Source organism: Pundamilia nyererei, unplaced genomic scaffold, assembly GCF_000239375.1.
Source record: "Pundamilia nyererei isolate P.nyererei 1_Seehausen unplaced genomic scaffold, PunNye1.0 scaffold00074, whole genome shotgun sequence".
NCBI lineage: Eukaryota > Metazoa > Chordata > Actinopteri > Cichliformes > Cichlidae > Pundamilia > Pundamilia nyererei.
Genome location: NW_005187475.1, coordinates 2,492,704 through 2,505,997, shown reverse-complemented (window position 1 = coordinate 2,505,997; position 13,294 = coordinate 2,492,704). Strand labels below are relative to the sequence as shown.

The following is a 13,294-nucleotide window of genomic DNA, read 5'->3' as shown; positions in this document are numbered from 1 at the left end:
TACCGAGAGAGAGCCAGCCTGTATTTCAGGCTTGCTGTCATGCTGACACATCACTGCCAGGAACTGTGACCTTTGGTGTGGTGCCCCTCCTGTGTATAAGCACTGTATCATGAATAGCTAGTACTGTTTTATGAAATTTGCTAGACGGTATTTTGTCTCGCTTACTTTGTCTCGTATTTTGTTGCAAAAGGATAAAGGGGGTGTGTGCTGTATACTTATGGATAATTGTGGTGATTTGAAGTATTTTTCTTCTAGTCAGAGATGGAAATAAAGAGGTAAAAATTGACAATGAATAGTTCATGCTATCATTTATTGTCTCTGAATCTAAAGACTGCCATACTGTTGCAGTGAGCAACATATTTCATGATTTTGAACTAATGTGGACTCCATGAATTTTTTTGAAAGAACTCTATGGAGTAACACCAACAGTTACTTTCACATCTGCAGAAATCACTTCCTGGAAAGTAAAGGTAGCGTGATTTTATCATTTTGGTGTTTTATAGAATTGATGACTAAAACAAGTTTAAGAAATCTTCGGTAAACATTTTTCTTCTCACTCCAATCTAATTTCTGAAAATGGTACAGAATAAAAGTCTAATTCATTCACAGAAAATCGCCCGTACTTCTTATAACTATATATAATATAAAAGAAAAGCGGGCCCCCTTAATTCTAACGTTTTACTCATCAGGGCATTAAAAAACAAAACAAACAAACAAATCTGAGCCATACCGGTTTCGGGTATGAAGCCAAAATGCTAAAGTAATAGGTGAAAAGCATATCCCATGTTTCAGTATCTTGTAGTAATCAATTTATATATGAGTTTCAGTGTCCTACGTTGTTGTGGACGGACTTTGGCCCCACTTTTCTTTACGATGTTGCTTCAGGTCATTGAGGTTTGTGGGAATGTGTTTATTTGTAGTTTTCTTAACATCAGCATTTCAGTGGGTTTGAGGTCTGGACTTTGCCGCCGTCTTCCTGTGTCATGACCCAATTATAGCCAACCTTTAGCTCTCAAACAGATATTCTCATATTTTACTCTACCAAACCTTTGGTAAACAGAGGACTTCATGGTTGACTTTCTTACTGCTAGGTGCCCAGGTCCTGTGACTGCAAAACAAGCCAAGATCATTACCGCTCCACCGCCATGCCTGACAGTTGGTATGAGGTGTTTTTGCTGTGCATAATGACTGAAAGGACAAGCCAAAGGACAATGTCCCAGACGCCTAGTGGTTTGTTCAGATTCAACTTTGCAAACCTAAAGGGTGCTGCCATGTTTTCATTTCTCCTGGCAACCCCTCTAAACACGGCATACTTGTTCAGTCTTTTTCTAATTGCCACATCATCAACTTTAACATGCTAACTGAGACCTGTAGAGTTTGCACAGTTTGACCTCGGGTTGACTTTGCTGAAATGTCCTTTCCTGGTTATGAGCATATGTTAAAATCCAGACCAGCAAACTATCAGAACTTCTTCTTTTACAGAGCTGGTCAAACTTGCTGAAGATCAGTTAATATGCTGTATTTGATTAGCAGTACCTGGCTGTTACTGCTTCCATAGGAATTAAAAGGGTAAGTAAACAGGAACTAAGTTCTTTTTGTTTTGTGTTTTTTTAAGAACAGGCTTGCATTAAATCCTGTAAAATCTGCCTTTCTGACCAATGACCAGCTTCTGCAACACATACAAGGATTTCATTTTCTACCATGCTTACTTTTTTGCTGGACGCTCATCAATTATTGACCAACTATACCTAACCTAATACCTAGAGTAACTAAGATAATCCCCACAAATATATTCTTGCTTGCATTTAAAAATGTGATGTGTATGTACAATTGCCAATACTCATTTACAATTACAAGAATTAATCACTGTCCATTTTTTTTCCAAGGCTTGCTGTAAAGCTTCTGAAGGTTTTATAGCAAACTGTGACTAATGGATCTTCCTAAATGTACAGTTAATATCTGATCTCATATGGAATGGCCTGAGGATGGGAAAAAGCAAAGTAATCAATTTTCCAAGGAGGAGGGGAAAAAAAATTCAGCCCAGTTTAATTTGCTAAGTGCCACCTGATACATTGGCTTTCATGTACATATTTAATGTGCTGTCCTTCGAATCACTGGATAACATACAGCTTAATTTGCTTTGCATTAACTTAATAAAATCACATTAAAATATCATATGCATTGTGATGTACAATGTTTGACATGTAGTTAATAATAATAATAATAACAAAAAATAATAATGAAAACATTCATCCAGTAATCTGATCCCAAACATTAAAAGTGCACTGAATAATCCTCAACAGCTGTGCATGTGAAGACTCTGAAATCAAAACTGATTTCAAGACATTTCCTCTTGTCAGTACTCTTGAAATCAATTGATGTTAGAGACCAAACCCAGAGAAAACAGAAGCACACCGAGACCACAAAGCGAGTTTCCTGCCAAAATGTGGGTTTTCTAAATTAAACAAATTAATGACCAAGGATACCACTTGTAAGCTAAATTTATGATATCTAGCAGAGATATTTCAAGTTGTAAATCAAGGCTTGAATTTAGTCCATGAAAAATCAAACGGGGATAATAAACGCTTGAGCAAATGATTAGCAGACTTTTAAGCGCTTACACACACAAGGTATACAGGCAAAGACATTTTAATCATGAGCACAGTTTGACAGTACCAATGGATGTCTATTTCTAGACTACCATAAGAGCTCTGAGACAAGTTAATCAATTGTCTCTACACTAGTCTGACCACTGATGAGGAAAAAGCCTAATTTACTATCTTGAGGATGTCAATCCCCCCCCCCCAAAAAAAGTGTCCTTTTAATTCTATTAATTGAAAATTCATTTAAATGTACCACCAGTGGTATAATAATGGTGGTATAAAATATACTACCTGTCTTCTAGCTACATACATGACAAATAAAGCTTTCAAGACAGTCAAGAAATAGACGTTGCTTTAAGTGAAAGCACTTAAAGTTTCAACCATTTAACTGCCAGTAAGTACGTCTGTCATGCACGCTGACAACATGATGGATGAACAAACTGATGGACCTACCCATTTTTCATGGTCAGCGCTCTAGTAACACACAAATACAAATAAAAAAGAATGTGTTATCGGGATGTATGGCAGTCAATTATACAAAGTTGAGAGCAAAAATTGGGAGAATTATAGTGGTGTGAGGAGGTACAGCGATTTATTAGCCTTGCTACCAGAGAGTTTGTATTCTAGCCAACATCATGTTGTCTTGCCAAACAAGGCCAGCCAACAATGCTGCACTGTTGAGCACAAAACAAATCTGCTACCCAGGCTAATAACAATGCAGTGCTGATTTTCCAGTGAGGGGAACCAAGTGGTTTACAAACTAAGACACTTAGGGAAGCATCTGTGTCAGAGGCCTATGCTGTGCAGAGCAACTGAGCACTTGGGCTATTTTGCATTAGTATTGTAAGCTTTTGTACTCAGCTTGTCTTACAAATAACTGTGATGCCCTGTAGTGGTCGGGTTCCTGTAATTGCCACAGTTGTACTGCACAATGATTCATGCTACCATCGCTTTGTCATCTCTATTCCTACAGTACCAGTGGTCTATCCAAAGTTTTAACTCATAATAATAACTGAATGCGTCACCTGAGGAATGCTTTCTAACTAAGAACAGACCATGTGTACTGAGTAGGAACAGTGACTAAAAAAATACAAACAATTACACAAGCACAACATTTTTTTGTATGTGGGTGTTTGTCCAAATTTAAATACCAGAGCACTGTTTTCTCTTTGTTTTTCCCAGAAGAAATTTAGAGTAAACAAGGGTGTATCAAGCGCTACCCATCGCCTGACCTCGCTTTATTAAATCTATAATGTGTGCTAGAAGTGCTGGGTGATGAGAATAAATGAAACATGAAATGGCTCTCTTAGAGCACAGCAGCATGAGTGAATATGGACATCTGACTGGTTTACAAACCACATCCAGCCCGCTGGAGGGCTTCCGTGCGATCGATGACACCCCCATGGCACTACAGAGAATCTGTCATATCCAATATTACTTACCTGCTCTAATAAACATGTCATGTAAGCTGGTGCAGTGACGGGAGGGAGAGGCTCACACTGTCGTGTAAATCAAGAGAGGATGTGGTGGATGCAGCAGTGCACTCACAGATAATTTCCCCCCTTTCTTTCACCCTCAGTGACCTTTATTTATCTCTTATCAGGAATGTATTACAGAGAATGAAGGGAGACAGGTTCTGCTTAGAATTCAATTACAGTTCTCAGTGTTAAAATAGTTCAGAGCATTGCTAGGTCTGGTCTGGTCTGGTCTAAATGCTACTGGGATTTGATTGAAGCTACTTATTGATTTTTACCACTGTAACTTTAAAAAGTTAAAAATCTGCTCAAGTTTCAAATATAGACACAGTTACTCAGGAGTTGTCATTAACAAATAAACCTTTTTCAGTTTGGACTGACATTTCAGGCAGCTGTGTTTGATGTCATGGTTAAAGCAAGCTTATTTCCCCCCATTTATACCACTCTGTTCTAAATTAGGTTCTCAAAGTTTTACACTTTAAACCTTTCCCATAAGGAACTAAAAGCTGACCAGCTGAAAGAAAAAAAAGCTTCAATCAAAGCAAGCAAAAAAAAAAAAAAAAAATACAAACATACACATTTTAATTCGAACCCCTCAGACACAACCAGACAACAAAAAAGATGTAATGACCCAAATGGGACAGTTACTTGTGTCATGTTCCTTTGTGTGCTGATGTTAATTATCACAGCTACTGTGACTATAATGACTAATGACTATAGCTAAATACTAACTGCATAAAGCATACGCAGCCATAAAACAAATATCCAGGTAGCTTTCACAAACATGGAGTTCTGTTAGTTTAGTTGGTCAGATCAGGTTCTGTTATGCCTATTAATGTCTGTCATTGACCAGCTGGATTTTCATTTGATGTTCAAAATCAGCCTTTAAATAGGTGTAAAGGTTGGAATTAGCCTTGACTGGGAGGCCTGCAAAAAATTCCAGTGTTTGAAGTGAGAAGCCCCTTGAAGTAGATTTCATGTATTTATATTTCCAGTACTTTGACTGCTCTGACTGTGAGGGCCAGCTTTTAAAGTTGATTAACTATAAATAACAATAAGGTAAATTGTGTTAGCTTGAAAAGGGAATGAAGAATATTGTTAATTTACACTGATATTACGCCTTATTAAATACCAAGACGTTTACTGTTAAGAAAAGAAAAAAAAGCTCAAGCTCATCTTACAACAGACTATTAATGATAGATTACAGACTGATTAATTTAGGTTTGTGTGCATGAATGTGTTTGTCTTGCAAGCATTTGAGTGTGTTTGTATGCATTAGATAGAGAACAAGGGGGCATCAGTGGGGAGGAGGAATGTACTCACCCCTTCGCTGCTCTGCCCAGTGTTAGCCAGCATCTCCTGCAGGGCTCGCACTGACAGTGACTGCTCCAGCACAAAGTTACAGACACAAAGGTCCGGAGGAACATACTGCATGACAGAGTAAAAGAAAAATAAAAAATTAGTGTGCAGGGAATGAGAAAAGGACAAAAGCTCAGGAGGAACAAAATCAAAGTTGGAGAATGTAGGTATTTTGAGCAAAATCAGACTCTTCTCAGTACAAAAATAAAATAAATAAATAAAAATGTGAACAACGTTTACCCTCCTAGAATTTCCTTTCATGTCATCTGCAGGGCCTCTGCACCCAGCTTCTCTAATCTGGAGTACTTTTTTCCAGAGATGAAAATAGGTTGATATAAAAAGAACTTGAGACTCAAAAGTTCAGAGACACAACCTTTGAAGAAACCTCGTACTGACTGTGAAACTTATTCTATAAATGTATTTAATGATTCGGATGATGTGCACCATCCAAACAAACCGCTGGCCTACATAAATGTCACAGTGTGACGTAGCTTTAATCCAAAACCAGCAACTAAATATGAGGATAAATATGATACTGGTTAAATAGCATAGGGGCATTGAAATTACATTTGTGTATTCGATTTTAGATAAAATTTTTAACATGCGGTGTTAATATGTATGTTAACCTTACTTTGAGCTGAAATATACTGATTTATTTAAGCACATGTGATCGACATTGCAGAATTGTTTACAGAAACAAATGGTTACTGAATTAGTTGCAAGCCCTTATCTTAGACCAAATCAAGTGAAATATATAAACTCCTGGCACTCCTAAATAATTCTAATAACTCACATCTTCTTTGCCATCCTGGGATTATGAGGAACTGTGCAGCCTGGAGCTACAATGACCAGTTATTTGTCTGGCTAGACCTTATTCCTCAAGGCTCAGGGTTGTTTGACTCTGTTGTAATAGGCATCAGATTTGGCTTTTAGAGTGAAGAGCACATTTGCTATGCTTCAGTTAATTTAGTAATAACTGCCTTCTATAAATTATTCAGTGATGAAAGTTTTTCAACAACAGGGCGTTATGTGGTCCTGGGATGATTGTGAAAAAAATACAAAGTTTATTCAAAAATTTCATAGCGATGGTCTTCGAGAACAAAATAAGACATTTAAAGATATATAATATGTACTCCAAATTACTTGTAGCTCAAAGGCAGTACTAAAGCTGGCCCATTCATTAGCATCTGTTTGTTAAAGTAAAAAAAAATATATATACTTTGTGATTTGCTAGATGGCACTGTTGATTAACATTACACTGGCCACAAGACATGTTAAACAGTAAGTACAAAAACAAAATAGCTCTAAGTCAGTGTCTCCCAGATTTATTTCCATTTCATAACAGTCACCTTCACCTAACATGACTATCATATATCATGTCCATCTCTTTCCAGCAAAGAAGATTACAAGCAGTGATTTAAGGTACTGGGTGATTGCCCTTAGTGAGTAACACAACCGTCTGACCCTCGACCGCTGCAGTGAGGTGAGAAATGTGAGCAGAGGGGAGGGCTGCTGGGTGATAATGAGGATGGGGCTGCCGTGCAACTTAACACAAACATGCACAAGAACCTCTAAAGCCACAGGGTGTCTGTGTATGCAACCGTCTCATTGCGTCCCAAAACCAACAACCTGCACACAATTGCTGTCCACTCAGATATTTATGGTTCTCTTTACCTTCATGTACATTAGGATAAGATGTCCACATTTGCTATGTTATGAAAAAACATTTTATTAAAGGCTAGAAACCCCAAAGAACATAAAACTGAGAAAGGCTCACTTTAAAATTGAGTTTTGTCTTGACATGATGCAGCTACACCTGTGGTGTCATGCGACCTTCTACAGTGCTAACTCGCAACCTGCTGCAAACCTTGCACCTCTTATGAATTATTCACCACCAATTTTCCAATTATCATACTTCTTCCAGGCTTGGGAAGACACTCTGATCACGCCGACTGGTCTGGGCAGAGCAGACACTGTGTCTCACTGTGGTCACATTCACCTTTAGAAAGTTTCATGTCTTTCGTGCCCTCCAGAGCGAGCTTCGCTCAATAAAAATGGGTAAAATAATCCTTTAGGAACAGGATTTTCCATAAGAATACCATTTCTTATGAAAACTATTCAGAAAAGATCCAACTACAATAGTGATTCTATTGTCAAGTCACTTCATTTTATTTGATATATCTGGTCATATTTCAAAATGTAGCTTACTAATAGTCATGGTCTTTGTAAGTCTGACTATAGTATCTTATACAACAACAACCTTAAGAACCAGATTTTGTTTCTTTGTTTATAAGAATGGTGGCTAAAAAAAATAAAATAACACAAGCTTTCAATGTATCTGAAGTATTGCTTATAATATCACATATTAATGCAAACATTATATTTAAAACATTGTCTCAAAAGCCCTTGTTTCACTTTGGCCTTTTCTCTGGCACTGGTAAGCAGCCAGGCTTCGTTAGAGTCTTGGAAATGGAGGTGTCAACACCTGAGATAAGCTAGCAGACTTCGTGCAAAATCACAGCTATCGGCCTTAATTCTCGACCACATTTCACACTCAAGGAGGCCAGAAGCATTGTCACTGATCCCAAGGTGAAAGGTGCTCATGACAGTCTGTCTAGAGCTCTGCAGGTGTTGCCCTCCAGCTCAACAGTTTCAGGTGAGTGAGCAAAAATATACCCACAGGTCCAGAAAATTTATTCAAAGTCATAATGCTCAGTGGCCCAATTAAAACCTCCAATATGCACATCTCATAAAAAACACCGCAGAGCCAGGTTTGTGTGGCCATCGGATATAACTAATGGCCACTTCATTAGTTAAAGCTGTTCAACTGCTTGTTAACACAATGACATAACAACTTATTCAGCATTTAGCCAGGCGGACAGGGTCGAGGTGATCTGCTAAAGTTCCAAGTGAGTATCAGAACCTAGAGGAAACTTGATTTAAGTTATTTTGAATGTATGTGGAATAGTTTTTGGCATTTCAGAATTTGGATTTTCCCATACAACGACTCCTAGGATTTTCAGAGAATGGTCAGAAAACCAGAAAATGTCCAGTGAGTAACAGTTCTCGGCTTAATTGCTCGATGAGATGCCAACAGAGCGCTATTGGTGTTGAACAACTGCCTGTATGATTAATCTCATTAGATGAGTTTTCTTAAACAATAAAAGAGAGAATATGTGTAATTGTGTCAGAATATTCTTATCTGAAGCAATTTCAAGAAAGCAAGCTGCTCAGATGAATATATTTGAAGACTACTGAACATTAGATATGAGGTTTTCCAAAACCTTAATATGCCGCTAAATCAAGAAAACAGCTTCTTACAGCCTCTTAAAACTTCTGGCTGTTCACTAATAACAAATTTTACTTGAATCTAGAAGCTAAACTAATCTGAAAAAATATTTAGCTTTTTTATGTTTTGATCATTCAGCTGTAATACTTGTCCCATGTTAAGTCAGAAAGTGCGAAGCAGTAATTATTCGTATGAAACTAAATTATACAAATTTATTGAAATAGTCTGTTAAATTAATGATAAAGAATACACCTTTCAAAGAATGGATGAAAACCTCTGTTGTTTGAAAAATAAGTGGAAAAAAAATTATGCAGACAATAACAGCACAACCCCCTGGCAACGATCTACTGCTAAGGTAGAAAATGTACTTCCCAAGTAGTTGGCAAGTGGTTGCCAGAGGTTGCCTGCTGTTACAAAGTTAAATTGGTCACAGCACGATGCTAGTGAAACCGGACTACCGCTTGGCAAGTAGTTAGCAAGTGTTTGAAGACAAGCCAGTGTTTTCCATGTAAACTATAGATGATCATGCAGTTCACTAGCAATTAAAGCAATCAGAAAGAGGTTTTTGGGAGGGCGACAACTTTCACATCTCGATAACCAGGAACCTCCAGCCACCGCATTGAAACTGGCTAGGGAATACACATTAGCAACTGCAGTTTTCCAGGGGGTTGCTGCTTGGTTTCCAGCCCTGCGTGATGGCTCAGTCAAAATGAGACCTCAACTGCCTCGTTTCAGTGGAAAGAAAAATCCAGTAACTACACTGAAATTTTTTTTTCCTGTTGGAGACCAGTTTGAAGTAGGCGAACACTTTCAATCACAAGGCAATTGCACAGGTCAACTACTGGGAGGCAACTCTGAATATAAGTAGCTATGAATTTTAGTTTAATATGCAATCAACATATGTAAACAACATCAGATTTGCTATGCTCTTCAGTAGCACAGTAAACAAAGCTTTTGGGCATATTCACCTTAGCTTCAGATGTTGATTCCAGGTAACATAGACGGTTTCCAAGTCCCTCGACGGCCAGGCAGAACTTACGATGCTCCTTCTGGATGGTGGCCACACTCTGGAGCACCACCTCATCGTCCTGCCAGAAGAAAAGGAGGGTTAAAGCCAAGAATGTACTTAAATTAATCCACCCAAAATAAAAACCAGATATCTTGCAGACAGTTAGGCAGGGGCAGGAGGTAGTATTTTGAACAGTATACCTACATATTTTATAACAAACAATAGCCAAAAGAATCAAGAGGGTTCTAGATGGATTTAGAAGCATATTCCAGCATAATCAAGCACAGCCAAAACTGTGGATTGTAGATAAATGTACAATGATCTTGAGACTCGTGAATAAAAAGAAAAAGAATTGTTTTTTTTATATAAGAACACAATCTTTGTCTTAAATTTTCCTGATAGGTGTTCCACATGAGTTTTAAAAGAGAGTCTAACATCTAGCCTCTACAGGCTGGATACTTTCAGGGGTCCTTATAAATGGCAAGCACTTAGTTTTCCCAGAGTTTAAAACAAGTTCATGTGTGATAAAAGATTTCTGAAAAGCTTCAAAAGGAGATTGTATATTTTCAATGGCCAGATCAACAGACGAGCCAGTGGCAAATAAAACAGTGTCATCTGCATAGAAATATACATTACAGTTTTGGGTGGCAGAGATAATATTGTTTTTGTAGAGGGTGAAAAAGAAAGGTCCCAGAATGGGTCCCTGTGGAACACCTGTGTAAAGAGTAAATGGACTTGACCTGAAATCCTTGGAAGAAATTTCTTGAATTCTATCATAAAGTTATTCATTGGCAATAATAAGTAATGAGTTTTTTTCTTTGTTTTTGGCTTGGCAAGACAGTTTTGAGATTGGGGGTAATTATTCAAATCCCTATTACCACATTTATGGAGTAGGAGCACCTGTGCAGGATTCAACACTTCTGGATTTTTGCCTGTACCAAGTCTTAAGTGGCTCCACTGTGCAGTGTCTTAAACATTTGCTTAACAAATGAAATATCCCTGGTCCATCTTAGGAGGAGAAACGGGTCCCTTGGGGAAGGTCAAAAAGTAGCTTGTAGCGGCTGTTAAATTAAGAATATGATTTATAGGCATTAAGGTAAAGAAAGAAGGTCTTAGATTTCTTTGGGTTTAAGGTAGCCAGTTTACTGCAGACCTCCCTATGGCTTATCAAAGTAAAAAAAAAATTCTAATATTATAGCTACACTTGTTATCTAACGCAACCTCTATAGCGTTAGATAACAAGTGTATATAAAATAGTCCAGCTAAAATTAAGTGCAAATTAAAAGTCTTGCAAATATCTGAATTCTTAGTGATTTTAAAAAACAGAACTTTGAGAAACTTTTTCAAGGAAGTGATAAAGACGAAGTTTTAAAGTATTTCCAGAGGAATCTGGAGAACTGACCAACACTATCAACCAACACTGCAACAAAACAGGAATTTTAGAAAGATTTTCACAACAATATTCACGTAAGTTAAAGAGACATGTAAAAGTCTGTTTCAGTAGCTCTGATTGCTGATGTTAGAACACACCATGTAGCCGTGGGATGTTCATCCAACAAACTTGGGATCTTGTTAATTATGTTGGTGACTGTTGCTCCTGCAAAACAGTAGGTTCTTACTGACTTTGAATGGATATTCCTTGTTATTAAGTCTGGTAGTACCAGCCCGATGTCCAGTATCCAGTGTCCAGTTGTTTTGGGGGTTTGGGAGCTTGCCGATGACTACTACATTAGAGCATCCCTTTTGTTCAATTCAACAGCAGAAAAGGAGATAAACTACATTAATCAAAGTACTGAGGGCAACCAGTTTGAAGTGATATCATTTCTAAACCATTTACACAGATTCTGGTATCGCTGTGAAATAAAGACAGACCTCAACTCAATCAGTACAACAAATGAACATCTGTATCTGTTAGAGTGGAGAGTGGGCAGGCTCTATTTGGCAAGGCATGCACGGATATTGATTTGTTTGCGTATGCAAGTGTATAGTATGTGTGGTGTGTGCATGTCTCCTGCCAGCTCACATCCCACACTAATCTGAGCTGATGGTTGCCATGGTTCTGGCTCCCACCTCCTTCACAGCAGTATTAATTCAATAGATTTAGATACAGGCTGTACAGCAGCCACAGACTCAGGAGGCAAGATAACAGACCCTAACAATATTTCAAATAACGGCACATTGGAGCCTAAATCGTAGGGAATTTGGTGTGACTGCAAAATAAAAGCCCTAGCATGGAAAATCATTTAAGTGGGGTTTTTATTTGCCGAATAATCTTGATGCATAAAGCATTCAATTTCAGCTCATACAAATCCTACAATGTAGGAGAAAATTGTCTCCAGTCGGTAATTTCACACTGCTTTATGAATAAAAATGAATTGGAAACAACTGAAACCATGCGTCTTTCAGGAGCTATTTTCTCTAATGACAAATCTGTCAATTGTTTTAAGCAGACGTAAAATGTTAAAACAAGGTTGTAAAGGTTCAAAGTCAAGCTGTGTTTCATATTAGTCTTACTCTTTCTGGCATCTACATGTAACGTGAGGGTTCACTAGATGGTTTGGAATCTCTTTACATACATATAGGAGGTATTCATATATCAAAGATGGACCCAATGGAGTAATAGGTCTGGATTTGCATGAATCAATAGTCTGTCTGCATACTAAATACATGGCCAGAGCCAGTTTACTTACCTTTTTTTAAAAATTAAAAAAAAACCATACATAAATAAAATGAACAGGAGAACGGTTTACCTGGCTGTTTCTTAAAAGTTTTCCAGTTCAATTAAACCGGTTGTTGCATACCAGGAGTCTTTACTTCCAAATTTCCACCATGAAAAAAGTGTGTCAAATGCTAGAACAGGCTCTTCAGGTAGTCTACAGCAATCAGCAGCAAATACAGTATATAAGGCAATAACAATTCCAATAAGCTTGAACATAAATATCTGGTCCTTAAACCTCAACACAGTCTGAACTCCCTTAGACAATATTTTTTGTAATTTATTTAAGTAGTCTTTTTATTTGTTCCCTGTCATGAGAACGTGATCCCACACTGCTTCAATAATGCTGAAGTCTGTGCTCTGAGGAGGCCAATCCATGACTGAGACTCTTCCGCTGTGTATTTGTTTATCCACATAAGCTGTTATTGCATAGGAAATATGGGATCTTTGTCATGCTTAAAAAAACAAAACTGTTCCCACTAATGTGCTTTTCTTATGGTGGATTACAACCTGGAATTTATTTTCTGTAGTCATACTTCAATTAATATTGAGAGAATTTCCAGCACCATTGGCTGAAATGTAACCAAATAGCTTCTTTGAAGATTTTTTTGAAGATTCAAGGAAAAAAATTGTATTTTTGTGATAAAGTGCCTAAGGACACGATTTAAAATTGGTTCTTTGCCAAGTTGTCTGTTATGTGTAAACAACACTGGTCCATCCCTTGAGTTAGGTGCATTTCTGTGCATGAATGATTCATAGGTTAGGGTTAAACAGCTTAAGAAAAACAAAAGAACAACAACAAAATAACTCCTCTGAAAATGGTCAGCTACAAAAACAAACAAA

The 13,294-nt window shown here is 37.6% G+C and overlaps 1 protein-coding gene across 4 annotated transcripts in view; it reads right to left on the bottom strand.

Moving 5' to 3' along the window:
* ryr3 (ryanodine receptor 3) overlaps positions 1-13,294 on the bottom strand; it is a 110,954-nt gene that overhangs the window by 84,843 nt on the left and 12,817 nt on the right. For 2 of the 4 annotated variants that reach the window (XM_013911887.1, XM_013911888.1), the window contains exons 2-4: positions 9,695-9,814; positions 5,402-5,506; positions 3,057-3,077 (exon numbers count right to left, since the gene is read on the bottom strand). In XM_013911887.1, coding sequence (XP_013767341.1) covers positions 3,057-3,077; positions 5,402-5,506; positions 9,695-9,814 — 246 coding nt within the window. The remainder of the gene's footprint in view (positions 1-3,056; positions 3,078-5,401; positions 5,507-9,694; positions 9,815-13,294) is intronic. The other 2 variants (XM_013911889.1, XM_013911891.1) reach the window with 1 other exon arrangement.